General features: G+C 54.1%; 1 protein-coding gene across 1 annotated transcript; it reads right to left on the minus strand.

Moving 5' to 3' along the window:
• Positions 1–21,542, minus strand: LOC133360811 (uncharacterized). Its single transcript, XM_061579683.1, has 7 exons — positions 21,463–21,542; positions 19,260–19,647; positions 17,335–17,932; positions 15,460–15,546; positions 12,934–13,002; positions 1,196–1,480; positions 1–484 (listed from the first exon to the last, which is right to left on the minus strand). The coding sequence occupies exons 2-7, from the start codon at positions 19,617–19,619 to the stop codon at positions 18–20; spliced, it is 1,866 nt and encodes a 621-aa protein (XP_061435667.1). The 5' UTR covers positions 19,620–19,647; positions 21,463–21,542; the 3' UTR covers positions 1–17.
• Positions 21,543–21,952: the final 410 nt, after the last annotated feature.

A 21,952-nucleotide genomic window follows, 5' to 3' on the forward strand; every position in this document is an offset into this window, starting at 1 on the left:
CACCCCCTGCCCCCACGCTAGCTGAGATCGCCGCAGTGCGTGCACTCCTGGTTGCGCCGGAGGAGCCCGGGCAGCTCAAACGTCCTCCCACACCGGCAGCATGAGCGGTTGCACTGGCAGGCTCGCTCCTCCGCTCCTCCGGCGTCTCTGCCGTCGTCGTTGTCATCGTCCTCGTCACGGTGACGACGGGGCTCGAGAGGGTGCGGCCGCTCTCCCGCGCCCTGCCCCCGCTGGTGGTGCTGCCCGAGCCCCGGCACGGAGACCCCACCGCACAGCAGGCAGTGCCACTCCCCCGCGGAGCCGCCGACGGCCGCGGCCGCGACACCGCACCGGGCGCAGCGGCGATGGTGGCGTCGCGTCGCGGCTGAGGGACGACGCCGGATCGGCGCGTGGCTCCGAGAGTCGAACCGAGGCCTCCCCGGGTCACCGGCCGGTGCCGGCTGCTGCCCACACACGGGGCACGGGAAGGCGGCGATCGCAGACCCTGCCGCAAACAGCCGAGTTCCCCCGGGGGTAGGGGGAAGAGGAGTTGGAGGGTTTAACCGTGTCAGCGCGAGCGGTTCCGGCATGTGTATCTGTCCGAGCTAAACTATGAAAGATTTTTTTTATGTTTTATTTTACCAGATCTAAAGAAGCGACCTGGCCATCACAAAATGATAGCTCAAGGAAGTGGGCTTATCATCGTCATCACGTGGAGATGTATAGCAGCAACCGAACACTCTCAACGTGGGTTTCTACACTCAAGAGACTCAGCATAGAGAACCGCAGACACCCATAGATAATCAACATCACGCGTTTAGAGTATTTTGCTGCTGCTATAAACGATCATGATCATAAGCCCACTTCGTTGAGCTATCATCTTTGCGATGGCCAGGGTCGCTTCTGACAAAAGAGCGAATACAGCTCAGTGTGGCCTTACATCTTATGACCCTTGAGCTACACCCATTTCAAACGGACGCTTGTGTTGCGCCCGAAACATCGTGATATATTTGATTTTATACCTACGTGACTTTACCGAAAGAACCAAAGAGTATGGATTCCTGCAGTCCCATAAAGCTTAAAATCAAGATTAAAATAAAACAAAATTGTGGTTTTTAAGTCTCAATTCAGATCGAGTGCGATCGGGCGGCGGTCGCACCGAAAACGACGTCGCAGTTCATCCATCGCTTGGCCGCGCCAGGGGTCAGATCCTCACCGTCGCTGCTCGGATCCTGCAGCTCCACCTTGGCCTCGACGCCTGGGGCCGTCGCAGCCACCGCCACGTCTCTCCGCGTGGCCACAGTCACCGCCCCCGGCCTAGCGCTGAGACCAGCAGACTGGAGGTCCCTTCCATAGGCCTGGAGGTCTTCTCTGTCACCCAGGAGGTTGTCTCCTTCCGCGTGGACGACGTCCACCCAGGGGGTGCGCAGCTCTCGACCATCCGCATCTTCTCCGTCGCGCGGAAGGCCCCCTTCTTCCGCCCGAAAATCCTCGGCCACGTCTGAGGGTGAGACGCGCCGGGAAGGGGTGGTGGCGTTAAAGTGCCGGCGCGCGGCACCCTGGCAGATGCGTGCTCCGTCGTAGTCACCTTCCCCGATCACAGTCATCGATTACAGCTGATCATCGATAATTATCCGGCACAGATATAACGGCGGCCACCGTTCACCGCTAAGTGGCGGCGACGTCGCCACGGTGCTTGTGCCATACTCTTTGGTTCTTTCGGTAAAGTCACGTGGGTAGAAAATTTTAAAAATCACGATGTTTCGATTGCAACACAAGCAATCATCATCAGGTGCAATCGAAACGTCGTGATTTATTTTATTTTCTACCTACGTGACTTTACTGAAACAACCAAAGAGTATGGATTCCTGCAGCCATGAAAGCTTCAAATCTAGGGGTTTATGCCAGTCGCGGTGCACTTTTGAGGCTATCGCGTGAAGTGTTGAAAGGCTCCCCACTGCCGGCAGGAGGTCACGGGACAGACCCAGGTGATGCCATGGGTTGACTGACTGAGACGTCTCGCAGACGCTCCACCTGTGCTCCCCACCGTGCCAACTTGCTGCGTTTTATACACACATATATTACACACAGTCATATACATATGTGGTGGTCAAGGTTGACACCAAGGTTGACACAGGTCACACAGGTCACACAAGCTAGGGGAGAGGTACGTACCGGTCTGGACCGGCCCGGATCGACAGGGACGAGAGGTGGTTGGAACGGCTCTGAGGGGAGGGGGCTGGCGAGAGCCAGGGCCCGAGACACCCCCGCCCCTCAGAGAGAGGGGATATATAAGACGGCTCCCGGAGAGCGGAGGGGTCGATCGGAGGAGAAGCTGAAGGAGGAGAGCCGGAGATCCTGGACCCCCAAGCCTCGAGGATGCCGCCCCGCTGGAACTGAGTGGGCTGAGTAGCTGTAGGCTAGGGAAGAGAGTAGCTGAGTAGCTGTAGGCTAGGGAAGAGAGTAACAGAGTAGCTGGAGGCTAGGGAAGGAGAGAAATGAGAATAGAGCCGGAGGCTGTACCTCCCTAGGTTGTGTGTGTGGGACTGTTCCCCCAGTGAGTCCTGAGGACTAGTGTTATCGGAATAAAAGCGTGTGGCCTCTACGAAGTGTCGGTCTCATTCAAGAATACTACAACTGGTGTTAGAAGCGGCCAAAGAACCTCGCCGACATGGAGACAAGACAGAAAGCGCTCACCAGGGGCCAGGAGAAGGACGTCGAGGGAGACGCTGAGCCGGAGGCGGGAGCGCCATTTCCGGGGGACGGGTCTGCGGGGGCGGGCTCGGGTTCTCCGGGGCCCTCCAGGAGTCCGCCGACGTCGGGATGGGCGATCCAGTCAGCCCATGCCCGGCTGTTCGATCTCCTCCATGCCGCTGCCTCCATCCTCGACGAGCTCACGCTGGGGGGAGCGGGAGCGCCGGGTGGAGTACCAGGCCGGAGGATGGGACGGGTTCCCGCCGAGAAACGCGCCATTCCCGCGCAAAACTTTGACGTCACCTCCGGAGGGGGAGACGTCACTTCCGCCGGGGATGCGGCCGCCGGGGATGACGTCACTTCCGCCGGGGGGGTCACCGCTTCCGGGGGACATGACGTCAACCGCCCAGGAGGTCAGGGGGCAGAGGTGGCCCGCGTCACATCCGCCATCTGCGGCCTTACATCGGGAGAAGCAGAGTTTTCGGGTAGGTGCCCGCCGATTCGGTCTGATATTCTGCCGCCGGAAGACGCTTCATATACTGCACTTGGGACGCCGCTGTCTTCGAGGGGGGACTACATCCCGGCGCTGCAACAGCGCTTGCCTTCGCTTCAGGTTTTCACGGCAAAGGGGGGGGACTGGGCTGCTTTTTCACGCCGTTTCGTGGCAAATGCCGAGACGGCTGGGTGGTCTGCTGACATCGCTCTCCGAGCCCTGCCTTCCGCCTTGGACGACGTGGCCTTGGCCACGTTCCTCCTTATTCCACGGAGGCAACGCTCCACTTTGCAGGAGGCCCTCGATCGGATGGCCTTAGTGTATGGACCTCCATCCGAAACTAGACATCGTTTCGCCAGTCGGAGGAGGGAGGCGGACGAGACACCTCTTGCCTATCAGAGTGCACTGATGGTGTTGGCTCAAGCAGCCTATCCTCGAATGGACGATGTGGGCCTGGACTCCATCGTGCTGGAGAAGTTGCTGCTGCTGGCTCGGGAACTGAGGATTGCCATCCACGTCAAAGATGAAGCTAACCTTTCCTCGCTGGGGGCGGCACATTACCTGCACACAGAGTTGCTCCTCCAGCGGGATGGGCAGGTGGCTGCGTGCGCCGCTGCAAGAGTTGACGAGGTCCCGGATGCCCAGGCCTTCGCGTCACAGCGGGCCGCCAGTTGGAGGGGGGCCGACCGGCCTCGCCAAGGGGAAACCCGGGGGAGACACGGATCCCCGCGGGCGTGGGCTGGCGTCACGTGCTATAACTGTGGCCAGCTGGGTCACCTGGCATCGGGTTGCCCAGCACCCCGGCGCCGGGCTTCGGGTCATCCACCATCGTCCGCCCGTCCGCCGGCCGCTCCACAAGACCCCCAGGCATGTCGCGACACCTCACGCACACGGTCCCTGCCCGCATCTCATACACCGCGAATCGGCGCGCCAGTAAATCGCGTTGTGTTGAGGGGTGGGGAGCGGAATGGGGCTGATGTTTGGGGGCCACTTCGCGCGGTTCAGTGGTCCGAGTTGGCCCACAGGGTCGTGGCCGCGGCGACGGGCTCGTCGGTTATTCTCGGGGATATTGAGGGAATTCAATTTCGATTGTTGGTCGATACGGGGGCTTCGGCTACTATAATCTCCGACCTCATATACAACGTGTTACCAAAGAGATGTCAGGCACTCACCCCGTTCTCCGTCCCTTGCTTTGCGGCAAATGGGGGTTCCCTGGGGATTATTGGCCAAATAACTGCACAAATTTGTATTGGCGACATTAAATTATCTGGTCCCATTTTGGTTTCCGATGCCTTGGCCGTTCCCTGTCTGTTGGGTACGGATTTCTTGGAGAGGATGCCCATCAAAATTTTGATTGACAAAGGCTACATCGAGCTTCCTTCGGGCCGCCGGATGGCGTTTCTGCCCTCACCAAACCGGCTGTGCACAGCTTGCACGACTGTTCCGGCTATGGCGTCTGAAACCGTGCGGATTCCGCCGGGTGCGCAGATGCTGATACCGCTTCAGTTACGCAAACCACTGGAGGCAGACGCTACGTCGGGGGTTTTGTTGTCTCCTTCAAATACGACCGAGCGAGGGTTGGACCTGGTGGGTGGACAAACGCTTTGTTGTATCCTAGCCCTTCTTCCATAATTGAGATTAATAATATTTGATGATTTTTATATATTATCTTTTTACTTGTTTTTTTTAATGATTGAAACACACCAAGCGCAGCAAACTGCAAAACACCAGGTGTTGTTAAGTAATGAACTGGAGGAGGGCTAGGATGGCAGAATTTGCAACCTTGCTTCAAGGAAAGATAAGGCCTGATGAACGGGCACATGTCACCCGTGCAGGCGGCAGAGACAGTGGGAGTGTCAGCCAGACATAGTTAAGGCAAAAGCCCAATCATCCTGCATGGTTTTAAAGTAACGTCAAAATTCGAAATTCAACAACAGAGTAGGCTAAAGTTATTGATATTCACACCCACTCCAATTAAACCAGGTCACAAGTTACGCCTACTGAACCATCACCATCATTAAGTCAATATGAAATGTTATTTCCATACTTCAATACTTTCTATACAATTCGACCCGAAGCATATGACAATCAGAACCTTCCTAAGTCAAAATTGAATCGCACCCAGACAGGAGCGAATAGTCAATATAAGGTTGAAGAGGGAAGGAAATCAAGAGCACGGCGAACTGCAAACGTAAGCAAAAAGCCGGGAACAACACCAGCCCAGCAACAGCGAGTGGGGCTTCGACAGGCCATAAAGTAGAATAATAACTCCCGGGGTCAGGGGACACAAGAAGAAGCAGGCAGACAAAAACCAGAACTGACTCCAAGGTTCAACCGCCCTCACCTACTCAGGGGTGACGGAAATTAATGAGGCCTTGAATTAACGGCAGGCAACAACAACGGCGAGCAGAGATAGGGTGGGGCAAAGACTGCAGGCTATGGAATGCAACTTCGTGTCAGTAAAGCCCTGACAAACAAGTTAAGTTAAAGACATCACAATACATAATATCGCACATAACATCAATGTTAACGCTATTCACCGTAAACTATATTCCGCTTATATAACCATCCAGGCACCAAGGAATACGAATTCCTAGGATCAAGAACTTACCCCTTAGCCTAAGATATCGGAAATAAATTAATAGTAATAAGTATATGCCTGAAAAGACAAAGTAAAACTTATGAAAAGCCAGTATAACGGGATGAATCACAACCAGGTCGAATATAATACATAATAAAAAAAACGATGTTAAACCCAGGGTCGGAGAGAAAGGGAGATCCCGGCCGTCTTTGTATCCCCGCAGCGCTGGATAGGAGTGTGTGTACGCTCGGGGAAACACCTACACGTGGGTCGGGAACCACGATGGGAAACGACAGACCGTAGGTTACATACAGAATCATAACTGTGAAATAGTAAGGGACAAATGTTAACTTAAAACTTTTAACCATTTCTTTGTGCGCCGGGTCGGAGAGAGTGTTGCCCCCCCTCCAGGTTGTGCAACACGAACAAAGACGCCTATGAGACGATTTGTAACGTCTGTGTTTTGGGTTCATGAAGAAGGCCAGACAAGAGATAAATTGCACCCAGACAGAGAGACGACTTCGAGACAATTTGTAACATCTGGTTGTTTGCTCGTGGGTTTTATGGAGGGAGTTGACAACGGAATATACCGTCAGTGATGCACACAAGGACATACGGACACACACATGGACACACCTGCCTACGGACAGATCCTGACACAGCAAAAATCGGAAGCCCCGCCTTGTGGGCGGGATCCAGGGGGATTTTTCAGCATAAAGGAACGGATCCTGAACATTGGAAACCAGTGCGACGGGAGGGTCCACTCAGAAGCTCGACCGGGAGGGTCGACTCAGCAGGAGTGCGACGGGAGGGTCCACTCAGAAGCTCGACCGGGAGGGTCGACTCAGGAACGAGTGCGACCAGAGCGGGTCCACTCAGGAGTGCGACCAGAGAGTCGACTCAGGAGCGAGGGCGACCAGCGGGTCGACCCAGGAGCGAGCTCGACCGGGAGGGTCGACTCAGGAGCGAGCTGCGACCAGCGGGTCGGCTCGACTCATCTTCAGCTCGTCAATCTCTGCTGCCGCCGGAGATCTCCGCTGCCGCCGGTGGTGAGCGTCGCGACTTGGCGACGATCCAGCGCTGCACGCTACGAGCGAGTTGTGGGCGCCACCTACCGACCGGGTTCCGAACTACGACAGCGTATCAACAGCCATCCGACAGGGGAGCGATGGATACGTATGACGCGCACCGCCCCCTCACCACACGACCACCAGGCGTCTGTTTGACCTAAAGAATCGACTCCGAACACTGACTATTCAAGACAACTCTTACCACTCAAACACACTCGAACCCATAAGCCATCCGTGGCTGGAAAGCATCACAACGAGACCGAGTGGTGGCCATCCGTCGTATAAGAGTATTCTTAATTTTTATCTTTAATATTTAGTGGGCTGTACTCTTAATCGCATAAATTCCCAACAGATCCATCAATACGAACTGATTCTTGGCACCTCCTTCCGCCGAGCCACGCTCACGTGGGGAGTGGTGGCCCACCGGATCCTTATCAGGTGATCTGGTCCCCAATTAGTAAACTTGGTATAAGATAACGATCTTCGGAAAAGGAGCACCGTCGCAGGCCCTTACTCCGAGCCGTTCTGCTGTCAGATAACCTGCCGATGTATCTGTTGAGATTGGTGCCTTTAAGAATAGTAACTGTTTTGATTGTGTTTTTTTTCGCCGTATAATCTTTCAAGTATCTTTCAGTCATAATCGCCGCACGTACTCGCATCCTCTACAGAATATTCAACTGTCCCGTGACCCAAGGTGTTAACAACGTGATAAGGGTTGCGTATGATCAATAAGGAGTGCGGTACTGCGTGAACAATATTGAGTATAATCATTCATTAACGTTAAGGTTTTCTTAGCATAGTATTTGCATGTTTTAACGACTCTCTCTCTCACTAACAACCATCGCGTTATGCGGGATCCATGTGCAGTTGTCAAAGTGAAATCAGACAATCGTTGATGATACTGTATTGATGCCGTATTGACGTTCCGGGATTGAGAGTTCGCATACTATATCATAGTTAAGGTTGAATTAGTAATAAATTGATCAATACAGAAGTGGTTGTGTGATTCTTTCCTGAAATCTATGCATAAGATCTGCTTCTGCGTTGAGATTTGAACTTGGTGACCTTAATAAACACACTAATACATACTCAGTAAATGTTAAAGCGATAACGGGGTGAACCGGGGTCTGGTTATCATAACGACTTGCGTTATCATAATTACACCCACTCGCATAATTAATACGATTACCTCTCGAATTGGCATAATTAAAATGTGCGTAATTACATAATTAACATATTTCCGGATAATTACACATTTGGCCAAATTTCATTAATTATTATTATTTCCACTGAATATTCATAACCCACACATACAACATAATAATTTCACCCACGCACGCATACAACATAACAAATTTTCATACCCAACATATACAACAGCTTGTGCCTAGAGATGAACAGCCCTTCATTCAGGTGCTGAATGCGGGGTTGCGGACGAAGGTCGTGCACCGAGGGGCTGTCATTGCACATGCGTCGCTGCCGCTGCACACTGACTCCGTTGCAGCTCATGTCGGTGAGGCGCCGGCGTCCGGGACGCAGGTGGGTGTCGATGAGGCATGGATGGATTCTCTCTGTTCAGGGGCTGAAAATCTTTCAGAGTCATAAAGATTCAAGCTGCGCATGTTGCTTCGTGATTTTCCCGATGTTTTTAGCAAACACAAATTCGATGTTGGGTGCACTAATCTATTGAAACACCACATTGATACGGGGGATTCCGCTCCCATTCGGCAAAATCCGTTCCGATTAAGTCCGGCAGAGAAGGAACATGTCCGGTTGGCAGTGAATGACATGCTTGCCGCAGACATTGTGGCTCCCTCCAACAGCCCATGGGGTGCGCCCATTGTGCTTGTTAAAAAACATGATGGCAGTTTGAGGTTTTGTGTGGATTTTCGGAAGCTTAACAAGGTTTCGCTGGCGGACGCGTATCCACTCCCTCGCATGGACGAGTCGCTCGATGCCTTGGCGGGGGCACGGTATTTTTCAACCTTGGACCTTTTGTCGGGGTTTTGGCAACTGCCCTTGGATGACGCTTCCAAACCTAAGACCGCGTTCCGTACGCCACAGGGCCTTTATCAGTTCAACCGGTTGCCCATGGGATTGCACTCAGCTCCAGCGACGTTCCAGAGATTGATGGAACTGGTCCTCGCTGGCCTGCAGTGGGACTCTTGTCTTATATATCTGGACGACGTGATTATTTTCAGCCGTACGTTTGAGGAACATCTGGACAGACTGCGGGCTGTATTTCTCAGAGTGCGATCGGCTAACCTTAAATTTAAGCCTCAGAAATGTTTCCTGTTGCGTGAATCGGTGCGGTACCTCGGCCACGTTGTCAGTTCTACGGGTATAGCCACCGATCCTGCTAAAACTGACTGTGTAAGGTCGTGGCCCACGCCCACGTCTGTGGGGGAAGTCCGCAGCTTTATAGGCTTTGCGTCCTATTACCGCCGGTTTGTTGAGGGGTTTGCGACGATCGCCAAACCCCTTCATGCTCTGACGGCTAAGGGGGCTAAATTCCATTGGGGGGAAGAGGAAGACAGGGCGTTCAGGGCGCTTCGCGATGCCCTTGTCCGAGCTCCTCCCTTGTGCTATCCCGATTTCACGTTGCCCTTCATCCTGGACACCGATGCCAGCAATACCGGCATCGGCGCAGTGCTTTCGCAGGTTGTCAACGGGGTCGAACGGGTCGTTGCCTATGGCAGTAGAGTCCTGTCTCCGGCAGAGCAACGTTATTGCGTCACCCGCCGTGAACTGCTCGCTATTGTCGTGTTTGTTCAACAATATCGACCGTACCTGTACGGTAGGCATTTTACGGTTCGTTCCGATCACGCCGCGCTACAGTATGCGTTGAAAATAGACCAGCCGTCCGGCCAGCTGTCACGTTGGCTTGAGGTCCTACAGGACTACACGTTCACGGTGGTGTACCGGAAGGGGACACAACATTTGAACGCGGATGGCTTGTCACGCCTTCCTCCGGGTGATGGGTGCGCGTGTTTTATGGGCTCGGGGAGATGCAAATCGGCCACGAGTACCGCTCCGGCTTCTCCCTTGGCAGCGGCAGCAGGGGTGGTCGATAGGGAACCTGTCGCCGAGGGGGACTCGCAGGTGTTGGTCGCTCGCGACTCACTCCTCGATCTGCCTCTGGACGAATGGGGACGGTTCCAGATGGAAGACAATTCCCTCCTCAGGTTACGCCGTCGTGCGGAGAGAGGGGGAGATTGTCAGGAAAGGGTAGGTACTGTCAGGTTGCGGGAGGGTCTCCTCATGTCATGGGACGCCAGCTCGGGGCGTTACAGAATCGTCGTCCCCACCGCTCTGCGGGGCAGGGCCGTGTGGGCGGCGCACGAACGCATCCTGCATTTGGGTATTCACAAAACGCTCGCTACACTGCAATTGGATTTTTTTTGGCCGGGAATGGCGCGCGATGTCGCCGACCTTTTGAATAGTTGCACACAGTGTGCGCGGCGGAAACACCCGGCTAGGGCGGCTTGCCCACCCCTTCAGTCCATTCAGGTGTCCCGGGTTAATGAGTTGGTGGCTCTTGACATTCTGGGTCCCTTCCCTGTCACCGCTCGGGGAAATAAGTACCTGCTGGTTGGGGTTGAATATTTCACCCGTTGGCCTATGGCCTGGCCCCTCCCCAACCAGTCGGCAGCAGCCATTGCGGAGGCGTTTCTCCAGGGCTACGTCCTGGATAAGGGTGCCCCGGAACGGCTGCTAACCGATCAGGGAAAGAACTTTTCGTCCAATCTTCTGCGGGAGGTTTGTGACCTTTTGTGCACACAGAAGGTCCGGACTTCCCCCTACCACCCGCAGACCGATGGTATGGTCGAACGTCTACACCGGACCATTACCTCTATGTTGTGTCATCAGGTAGACGACACACAGTTGGATTGGGACCTGAAGATTCCCGGAGTTCTGGCCGCATATAGGTTAGCGCCTCACGCGGCCACGGGCTATTCGCCCTTCTACTTAATGTACGGCAGGGAAGTCGACCCCCCCGTGGAGGTGCAATTGCGGGTCCAGTCTGCGGCTTCTCGCTCGAAACTGTCCGAACACGCTCAGTTCAATATTCGGAAGTTGGTCGAGGCGAGGGTGGCCGCGCAGGAAAATTCCAGGGCAAGGCAACGGGCCAATGAGCGTCTGTATGATCGCCGGGTTACGGTGTATAGATGGGCGGTAGGGGATAAGGCGTGGCTGCACTGCCCGCAGGTGCCGCTGTCGACGTCATCGAAATTGCTGCGGCCCTGGCGGGGGCCGGTCGACATTGTTCGGGTCGTTCGGGACCAGTGTGTTAGGGTCGCGTGCGGACGGCGTTCTTGGTACGTGCACCCCTCGCGCCTGAAGCCCTATGTCGCACCACGCACTCACACACCTTCATCTCGCAGGGGCCGGCCGCGTGACGTGTCCGGCAGGTTGGGGGAGGGGCCTCGTGACCCCCTTGTTGTTCCAAAACCCCCTGCCACTCTTTCGGATGCTGCAGGTGTGAGTCCACCTAGGGTGGTCTCGCCAGAGGAGTGGGAAGCGAGCCGGCCGCCTGTCCAGCAGGAAGACGGCTCGCGGGCTGTGTCCCCGGGGCCTCGAAACGTGCCGGACGCCCGTCATCTGGCCCCTCCTGACCCTCCGCAAGGAACGCTGGCTTCTGGCGATGGACCCGCCACACGGACTCGTTCGAAGGGTCTCAGGTTCTCCTGAGACCTGTCGCAGATACACTGCCTCCTCACGGGGCCTGGGTGTTCGAGTCACCTTGTTCGTTGGTGTGGTGTGTCCGCGGTGTTCTTGTGTACAGGGGGGTTGGGGTAAATTATCGGGGATAGTTGTGTTGTTGTTGTTCTGTTGTTGTTATTGTTGTGTTGAGGCTCACGCATTGTTCTTGTCGTGTTCAGAATTCCTGGTTCGCGAGTTAGGGTTGGGATGTGGATAGTGATGCAGCCGGGACGGCTGCGTGCTGTATAGGGGGGGGTGATGTGGTGGTCAAGGTTGACACCAAGGTTGACACAGGTCACACAGGTCACACAAGCTAGGGGAGAGGTACGTACCGGTCTGGACCGGCCCGGATCGACAGGGACGAGAGGTGGTTGGAACGGCTCTGAGGGGAGGGGGCTGGCGAGAGCCAGGGCCCGAGACACCCCCGCCCCTCAGAGAGAGGGGATATATAAGACGGCTCCCGGAGAGCGGAGGGGTCGATCGGAGGAGAAGCTGAAGGAGGAGAGCCGGAGATCCTGGACCCCCAAGCCTCGAGGATGCCGCCCCGCTGGAACTGAGTGGGCTGAGTAGCTGTAGGCTAGGGAAGAGAGTAGCTGAGTAGCTGTAGGCTAGGGAAGAGAGTAACAGAGTAGCTGGAGGCTAGGGAAGGAGAGAAATGAGAATAGAGCCGGAGGCTGTACCTCCCTAGGTCGTGTGTGTGGGACTGTTCCCCCAGTGAGTCCTGAGGACTAGTGTTATCGGAATAAAAGCGTGTGGCCTCTACGAAGTGTCGGTCTCATTCAAGAATACTACACATATACGCAGACATAGTATCGATTATCCGGTGGTCCCGGGCTGTAACCAGTCCGGCCATTGGCACCACCGTGTGTGTGCATGTGACAAAAAAGTTGCTATGCGCTTGATTCCAGTGTCAAATATTGTAAATACGGTACATTAAACACAACCGTACGTACAACTTAAACAGTGAAAGTACTGCACGTATATACACATTTTGCGTGACTTTTCGCCATGCGGCGAAAAGTGCGCCGTGCAATTCGGTGTCCGCATCAGTCCGGCGATCGTCAAACACGCAAGAGCGGAGAAGTACTACTTACTACATCACACCGTGATGCAGACTCTTCGTGATTGGAGTGGTAGGTAGGGTGCAGTAAATGAAGCAACTTTTAACAGTAGGATGTTAATTTGTGTCTATTTGTACGTTTATTTACGACAAATTTGACATCGCAAACAAATTAAAAACACAAAAAAAACCACACACAACGTCTACTAACATAACGTTGTACAAGAATGTGCTAAATTAAACTGTTATAAATAATGATTGGTGATTATCCTCCGGATAATCGACGATCGACTGCGTATAATCGACTGTATCCCCAGGGTCTCCCACGGGTCCACCTCGCTAAGCGTTTTACCTCGCGGCTTCTCTTCCCGTTTGGGAGGCAGCCGCTGCGCAGAAGCAGAAAGCATCCAGGGATGCAGGTCTGGGGAGAGGAGAGAAGAAATCCAACATAACAACGACGATGATAAGCTCACTTGTTTATGCACGCTAACAAATCCGTTCTTGTGTGGTGCAATGCACTTAAATTATTGGTTAACTGCGCAATGTATGAAATTCGTGCGTAAATGCGAGCGTTTGTTGGGCCGCACAAGTTTGACGAGATGAACAAAGTCCTTGCTTAACGCGTGGCTGTGCTCACACTTGAACGTGTTTTTCGCTATAAAGAGATTCTTCCATTAGGGAACACTTTTATCGGAACGCAGAACACTTATAACACGGCACACACACCGTTATACCGTGGTACACACACAGTCACAACGCGGTACACCGTCACAATGTGGTACACCGTTACAACGCGGTACACACACCGCCACAACGCGGTACACACACCGCCACAACGCGGTACACACACCGTCACAACGCGGTACACACACCGCGACAACGCTGTACACACACCGCCACAACGCGGTACACACACCGTTACAACGCGGTACACACACCGTTACAACGCGGTACACACACCGTTACAACGCGGTACACACACACCGTCACAACGCTGTACACACACCGTCACAACGCTGTACACACACCGCCACAACGCGGTACACACACCGTTACAACGCGGTACACACACCGTTACAACGCGGTACAGACACCGTTACAACGCGGTACACACACCGCCACAACGCGGTACACACACCGCGACAACGCTGTACACACACCGTCACAACGCGGTACACACACCGTCACAACGCGGTACACACACCGCTACAACGCGGTACACACACCGTCACAACGCTGTACACACACCGCTACAACGCGGTACACACACCGCCACAACACGGTACACACACCGTCACAACGCGGTACACACACCGTGACAACGCGGTACACACACCGCTACAACGCAGTACACGCACCGTCACAACGCGGTACACGCACCGCTACAACGCGGTACATGCACCGCTACAACACGGTACACACACCGCCACAACGCGGTACACACACCGTGACAACGCGGTACACACACCGTTATACCGCGGCGGCTGAGCGGCACAGCGATATAGTAACGCGGCGACGTACCCTCAGTAATTTCTCCCGCTGTCCCACTGCGCGGTGTGCGTAAAACACCATATCTCGCCAAACTCTACCGTCAAATTATTTACGTGGAAACTGGGCTGATCGCTCCACGCCTTTCTTGTTCACTCAACGCATCACTTTCCAGGAACTTATCTCCTCCCGCGTTCAACGGGGACTGCCTGCGCACTGCGTTAGTCAGGCAGCGGGGCACACCGGCTCCCGCGAAATCAACGTTGCGAGTGTCGTCGTCGTCATCGTCACCGCTGCCCCGCTGTTGTGAACCGCGCGCACCCGTCGTGTGGCTCTCCTCGCTCGTAATGTCGAGCGGCGGCTCCGAGCAGCTCACCCTCGTCCACTGCTTGAAGCTCGCTGCGGACACTTCAACACGAATCTCTGCAACCGCTGGACCATGCCTGCCTGTATGCCCGAGCCGTCTACCTGCCTGAGTGGTCTTCCTGCCTGCCTGAGCTACTTGACCCAGCTGCCTGTCTGAGCTACTCGTGAGCTGCTGCTCCTTGGGCCTGCCTGGGCCGCTGCTCCCTAACCGTGCATGAGCCGCTGCTCCCCAAATATACTGGCGTCGGGCTCGGGATCGAACCCACGACCTCCTGCACACCTGGCGAGGGTGATGTCACCTCGGCACCTCGGCACCTCGGCACATCCATTCACATATCCCACCAGGAACTGCACTCAACCGTGTTAGATCTACACATCGGAGGTGGGGTCTGGTGCGGCTACCGTCTCTATAAAGTGTGGGGTTGAGGAAACGCCTGATTGTGACTGCGGTGAAGTGCAATCCATCGCCCGCATCGCACAGATCAACGTTCGTCTTCAGGGACGTGCAAAATGGAATCCATCCGCTGACCCCGGATGCCATCAAACCGCTTGAAAAAAGTCTAAATGCAGTTATAGATAACTGATCTGTTGTGTTTCAAGCGCTGTATGAACAAAAATTAGCAGGAGGATTGAACAATAGAAAAATAAGTAATATTTAAAAAATACTTTTTAAAAACACGCTTACATGAAATGTACCGTACGAGTAATGGCAGAACTCCACGACTCCAGGAAGTGGCCCCGAGGCTTGCCATAACGTAAGGGGCCGTGATGATTTACAGCCAACGTGAGTTGAGCGTGGACAATTAGACCCCAGGCGAAACATAACATTTAAAAAAGAATGTTTAAAATATATATATACTTTTTTATGATAGAATATAGTTTTGTCATCAGAATGACATAAGTATACCAAGTTTGCAGTCGATACCACATTGGGAAGTGGGTAAAAATTTAGTTACAAGATTTGCGGATACGAGAATGACAACAACAGACAGAGCGAGTTCAATAAAAGCGCGTAATAAAATACCTCCGCTCGCCTCCATCTTCACCGCCATCGTCTCCCACCTGGGATCGGCCTCCAAGATTTCATGCGTCGGAGCCTCCCCCACCTCCTCTGCAACAAAAGCCGGATGCACGGCATCAACTGAGTGGTCTCTCTCTCTCCGCACTGATGATTCTGACTAAGGGGCCGTCCATAAATGACGTCACGCGATTTTGGAGGATTTTTTACCCCCCCCCCTCGTCACACGGCGTCACAAAAAGTCAAACCACCCCTGAAATATGACGTCACAAAGCTCCCCCCCCCCAAAAAAAAAACATGCTTCAAATCGCTTTAAACTATTGTCATTGTAGTGCGTACTCTGATGTTGTAGGAGAAAACATGTATTAAAAAGTCTATCTAATTAAATAGAACATGTTGTCTATATTTATTTAAAGTTGCGCATTTTGATGTGACGTCACATTTCTCACCCCCCCCCCCTCCCTCGTCACACATTGTCACAAATGTCTGACCCCCTCCCCCCCCCCCAGATGCTTGACGTCATTTATGGACGGCCGCTAATTGCGGAGATGATTCTGCGTGAGCGAGAGCCAAGTGACTGATTGTGGGGATGATTCTGCGTGCGTGTGATCCAAGCGACTGATTGTGGTGATGAATCTGCGTGCGTGTGAACCAAGCGGCTGATTGCGGTGATGATTCTGCGTGCGTGTGAGCCAAGTGACTGATTGCGGTGATGATTCTGCGTGCGTGTGAGCCAACTGACTGATTGTGATGATTCTGCGTGGGTGTGAGCCAAGTGACTGATTGTGGTGATGAATCTGCGTGCGTGTGAACCAAGCGGCTGATTGCGGTGATGATTCTGCGTCAGTGTGAGCCAACTGACTGATTGTGGTGATGATTCTGCGTGCGTGTGAGCCAAGCGACTGATTGCAGCGATGATTCTGCGTGTGTGTGATCCAAGCGACTGATTGTGGTGATGATTCTGCTTGCGTGTGATCCAAGTGACTGATTGCGGTGAGCAGTAGTGTTGGTCGCTGTGAGCATGACTGCGCTATGAACCCGGCGACCCGAGCTCGATTCCCGCTCATGGCCAACACCGGCGATAGCGATTATCTGAACCATTCCTGGGCCTCCCCTAGGTCGACTCTGCCTCAAATGAGTACCCAGTGCGGTGTGTAAACATCGACAACTGGGAGACAAAGGCGGTCTGGCATGGTATTGGTCACTTACCGCCCTTGTGTGCCACAGTGCCAACCTTCATAGGTGCTCGCTAACAGCACTTGCCCCTACAGATCATCTTCTGTGTTGGGTATTTCACAAGATATGTTTGTTTACGAGTTTTTTTGAACTCCATTCAGCTCTGCAGGCTTCATTGGGGTTGAATTCACATTGTTTACGGTTAAGCGCTTGGGTCCAAAAGGGCTTGCGGCGTGACTTCGAGTGATGACGAGGAAAGTTCCTGAGGTCCGGAGTTGCCTACATCTGACTGTCTGCGCTACTCACCACCCCTCGCCCTGCGCTAGTCCATACGCAAGACTTTTCTATTCTCCGGAAACGGGAAAACCACATTTACAAAACTACATTTTTTTGTTTGTCATGTACAGCGATTGATGACCAGGCTTATGCAACTTTTAAATCATCATCTAGATTGACAAACTCACTTCTTTACAGAACTGTTTTGTGTTTGGTTTGTTGTCCTTCCCCCCGCACCTCCGCTCAGGTAGGGTTGGCTACGTATGGTGCAAAAAAAGTTCAACATACATATACTATACACTACACTACTATACACTATACTACTCACGACTATGCACTACACTACTATACACTACACTCGTCACTACTATACACTACACTAGTCACTACTACACACTACTATATGTATGCAATCGAGCATTAACTCACCGTGCTCCGTGTGCCACTCCACGTCGCAGCCGCCCCCGGGGCTCACAGCGCCGCCATCCGGGGCGCACCGATGGCCGTACAGCGCCCCCAGGCGCTCCGCGGAGAGTAGCAGCTCGCGGCTGAGGCCGCCAAAGAGCGCGAGGAGCGCCTCCACGAGGCCTCCCAGCAGCGTCGCCCCTGCGGCGTCTCCTCCCGCTCCTCCTTCCACTCCTCCTTCCACTCTTTCTCCTCCCGCTCCTCCTCCCGCGATTCCTGCTCGCCCTCGTTCCGCTCCTCCTTCCACTCCTCCTCCTGCTCCGTCTTCATCGTCGGGCTGTCGCAGGGCCTTCACGGCGCGCCTCAGCGCCGCGTAGAACCCGAAGGGCAGGCGGTGGCGAGCGGCGGCCAGCAGCTCCGCTCGCACGCTCCCGTCGTCCACGCAGGCGCGCAGGAGGCCGTAGTCGCGGATGCCCAGCTCCGAGTCGAGGGCGCGGGCTACCTCGGCGCTCACGCCCTGCGTCTCCAGCCACGCCGGGAAGCCGCTGCCGTCGCCGGTCGCCTCCAGCGGCAGCGGCACCTCCTCCTCCTCGCAACAAGACAGCATCTCCTCTTCTTGGGGCTGCGATGGAGATGGCATTCTCTAAATATTTTACGTCCGGTTTTTTTTTTGGTGATACAGAGACTCCCTCTACTTAGGGACATTCGAATTACGAACTTTCAGAAGAATGAACAATCCGGTGTCATGTGTCCAGTTGCCTGTTCGGACCGAGAGTCGTAAGTTCAACCGCCGCGTATTAGATGGCGGTGGTGGCATCTACATCTGCAGAACGTGAAGAACCAGTGGCATCTACATCTACAAAACATGAAGAACCAGTGGCATCTACATCTACAGAACATGAAGAACCAGTGGCATCTTACATCTACAGAACGTGAAGAACCAGTGGCATCAACAACTACAGGATATTATACAACTTTTAAAGCCATTCCCCGTACATAGTGTACATGCTGTACAATGTTTGAAATCGACAGGAGTAAAGTTGGACTCACAAACAAATCGACTCACGAACAGACCTTTGGAACCTGACTCGTTCGTAATTAGACGAATCCACAGCTCTCAGAGCTCTGGCTCAGTTATCTACACGCTGAAGACTGAAGATCGGGCTGGAGAATAGGACCCTGGACCCCAAGCTCCGCTGTCCTTCTAAGGGCCGGAGCTCAGTGAAGCCAGTGGTCAGGACCCACGAACCAGGAGGTCGGGTCAGATAGCCTCCCCTAGGTCCCAGCCGGAGGACTATAGGGAACGGGTTACCCAGTGATAGGTCCCGTATAGTCCGGGGGCCATACCTCCCCAGGTATCGGCTAAAGGGACCGATACACCCTTTGTGTTAGGGACCGTGTAGTAGAGACAATAAAATATCGTGTTGCCTCATAAGAAGTGTATTCGTCAATATATACAACACTACACAAGTATCAGAGCACCTATCGCTCGGCTAGCGCAGTTATATCTTTGGGACCCTTTTGCCAGTATCATCATGACAAAAATAAGAATAGCTTTTACTCTTTCATCCAATGATAGAGAGGGTGTTCAGATGTTCAGACACCAAATTGACACACCTATTGCGAGGCATCAAGTCTGCATTCACCACGTAACTCGTGGCAAAACACGCTCCTATAATAATAATGCACGCATTGTCTTTGAAACTGATGGGCCTACACCAGAGACAGCAGCCTTCTTTATGGCCTTGTCTCACCACCGGTGTCAGACCAGAGACCGCCAAAAGGCGAACAGCACAAAGGAAATGTAACTATCAGAGCATTCACAGCTCAGGGGTTGAGCAGTGCGCATTAACCACACGAACTTGCAGCAAAAACCACGCGAAACATCGGTCCTCCGACCCTTTTTTTAACTTCCTACGACATCCCTCCCGCCCTCCCTTCCCTCTCACCTCTTCCTTGAGGTCCGACGAGACGGGCGTCACGAACGCGGTCTCCGGAAGGCCATGACCACTGCCGCCGCCTTGCCCGCCCCGCGAGATCACCATCTTGGCGTGGCTGTCGCTGCCCACATGCCTCCTGACGTCCGTCTCGCCCTGGTGGGCGCAGGAAAGCACCTTGGCGCAGACGCCGCAGCGGTAGAGGCACGGCTCGCCCCTCACGGCGCTGATGAACGGGTAGCGGCTCGTCCAATCGGCGTTGAACTTGGTGCGGTAGCGGTGGGCACCTGTGAACTTCGTCTTCTTCGCCGGAGGTTGCCCGGCGGCGGAAACGGTGGCGGCGGCAACGGCGGAGGAGCCGGCGTTGGACATCGCAAGCCGGTGGTGGCGGTGGCAGTGGCTGCCGAAATTCAAACGCAATGAATCAGACGGGCGAGTGGCGCACCATGACACCGAAGAAAAAAAAAACAGTCCGGCACGTTTCTTAACCCTTTCCCGTTCCCATGACAGACATCAAACGCAAACATGCCGTGCAGCCTACATCATCAGCTTTAGTTCCGATTCCGTTCCCATGACGTACGTCAAACGCAAACATGCCGTGCAGCCTACGTCATCAGCTTTAATTCCGATTCAGTTCCAATGACAGACATCAAACGCAAACATGCCGTGCAGCGTACGTCATCAGTTTTAGTTCCGATTCCATTCAGATGACGTACGTCGGTACAAAGACTTTTGGCGTTATCTGGTCTGACACTGCTGGTGAGACTAGGGCATGAAGAAGGCCGTTGTCTCTGGTGTAGGCCAGTCAGTTTCAAAGACAATGCGTAGATTAGTATCAGAGCCATGTTTGTTTGCATGTTCACCACAAGTAGCGTGTGGAGTTAATGCAGACGTGATGCCTTGCAAAAGGTATCATCCATTTGGTGTTTGAACGTCTTAACACATCTCTTTGTTTATTGCCAGAAAGGGTAAAACACCCATTCTTATTCTTTGGTTCTTTCGGTAAATAATAGCATACTATGCTATTATTTAATTTATTATTTTATCTTTATATACGTGACTTTACCGAAAGAACCAAAGAGTAATTCCTGCAGTCACGAAAGCTACAAAATACCCATTATTATGTTTCATACTTATACACCATTGGTTGTATTTTATAATTCCGTTTCGATGACGTACTTGCACATCATCAGTACGCGTTCTGGGCGCCATCGGAACGGAATCGGAATTTAAAAGGGCCGCGCCTGGGAGGGTTGCAGTGTGCCACATTTTGTGGCGCCGGCTATCGCGTCGTGGCGGCGGTCGTGTCTCCTGCGGTTCTCTGCGGTGAGTAACATTGCCCGGTTGCCAGCGGCCGTGCCGGTGACCCTCGATTGCTCTGGATTTGGAGCTGTGCCTTCCGATTTCAGCCGGGTGCCGTTCTGTGCAATACTACTACCAAAAGGCGAAGATTCGGAATACGAAGTGTCAGTGTAATGAACTTTGGATGTATTATCATTACGTTAATGGTAATAAATGTTTTTTATTATACATCTAATCACTTTGTCTCTCACCACTTCTTTCTCTCGAGATGCAGCAGTCGTATTGAGTTCTAGATATGATTCGCAGATACAGCCAAAATCACGAATAGCAAATCTGTGAATAACGAAGGAATTACCGTGAGACTCACCGTGAGCCTCGCCGCGAGACCCACCCTGAGACGAGACTCAGCGTGAGACTCGCCGTGACACCCGTGAGACTCAGACTCACCGTGAGACTCACCCGTGAGACTCGGCGTGAGACTCGGCGTGAGACCGTGAGACTCAGAGACTCACCGTGAGACTCAGAGACTCACCGTGAGACTCAGAGACTCAGCGTGAGACTCGCCGTGACACCAGTGAGACTCGGCGTGAGACTCGGCGTGAGACCGTGAGACTCAGAGACTCACCGTGAGACTCAGAGACTCACCGTGAGACTCACCCGTGAGACTCGGCGTGAGACTCGGCGTGAGACTCGGCGTGAGACCGTGAGACTCAGAGACTCACCGTGAGACTCGCCGTGAGATGAGACTCACCGTGAGACTCACTGTGAGACTCGCCGTGAGATGAGACTCACCGTGAGACTCAGAGACTCACCGTGAGACTCACCGTGAGACTCACCGTGACACCCGTGAGACTCACCGTGAGACTCGCCGTGAGTCCGTGAGACTCACCGTGAGACTCGGCGTGAGACTCACCGTGAGACACCCGTGAGACTCGCCGTGAGACCGTGAGACTCGGCGTGAATCGAGGTGAAGGCGTTGAGGCGGAAGTGAATTCTCACTCCAGGGTCCGCGGCGATTTGAGCGCAGGGCCTCGATGGGTGAGTGGGGGGAGTGGGGGAGGGGTGAGTGGGGGGAGTGGGGGGAGTGGGGGAGGGGTGAGTGGGGGGAGTGGGGGGAGGGGGGGGAGGGGTGAGTGGGGGGAGTGGGGTGAGTGGGGGGAGTGGGGGGAGGGGTGAGTGGGGGGAGGGGTGAGTGGGGGGAGGGGTGAGTGGGGGAGGGGTGAGTGGGGGGAGGGGTGAGTGGGGGGAGGGGTGAGTGGGGGGAGGGGTGAGTGGGGGGAGGGGTGAGTGGGGGGAGGGGTGAGTGGGGGGAGTGGGGGGAGGGGGGGAGGGGTGAGTGGGGGGAGGGGTGAGTGGGGGGAGTGGGGTGAGTGGGGGGAGGGGTGAGTGGGGGAGGGGTGAGT

This window comes from Lethenteron reissneri, chromosome 69, assembly GCF_015708825.2.
Source record: "Lethenteron reissneri isolate LAM-NWPU_2019-01 chromosome 69, ASM1570882v1, whole genome shotgun sequence".
Taxonomy (NCBI): domain Eukaryota; kingdom Metazoa; phylum Chordata; class Hyperoartia; order Petromyzontiformes; family Petromyzontidae; genus Lethenteron; species Lethenteron reissneri.

Excerpts from the sequence above, each read along its gene's own strand:
- LOC133360811 (XM_061579683.1), bottom strand. The coding sequence starts at position 19,619 with ATGTCCAACGCCGGCTCCTCCGCCGTTGCCGCCGCCACCGTTTCCGCC. Across the intron at positions 17,933-19,259 it reads CGTCGGACCTCAAGGAAGAG|CCCCAAGAAGAGGAGATGCT; the intron begins GTGAGAGGGAAG and ends TCTCCATCGCAG. Across the intron at positions 1,481-12,933 it reads ACGGGAAGAGAAGCCGCGAG|ACGTGGCCGAGGATTTTCGG; the intron begins GTAAAACGCTTA and ends TCTCACCCTCAG.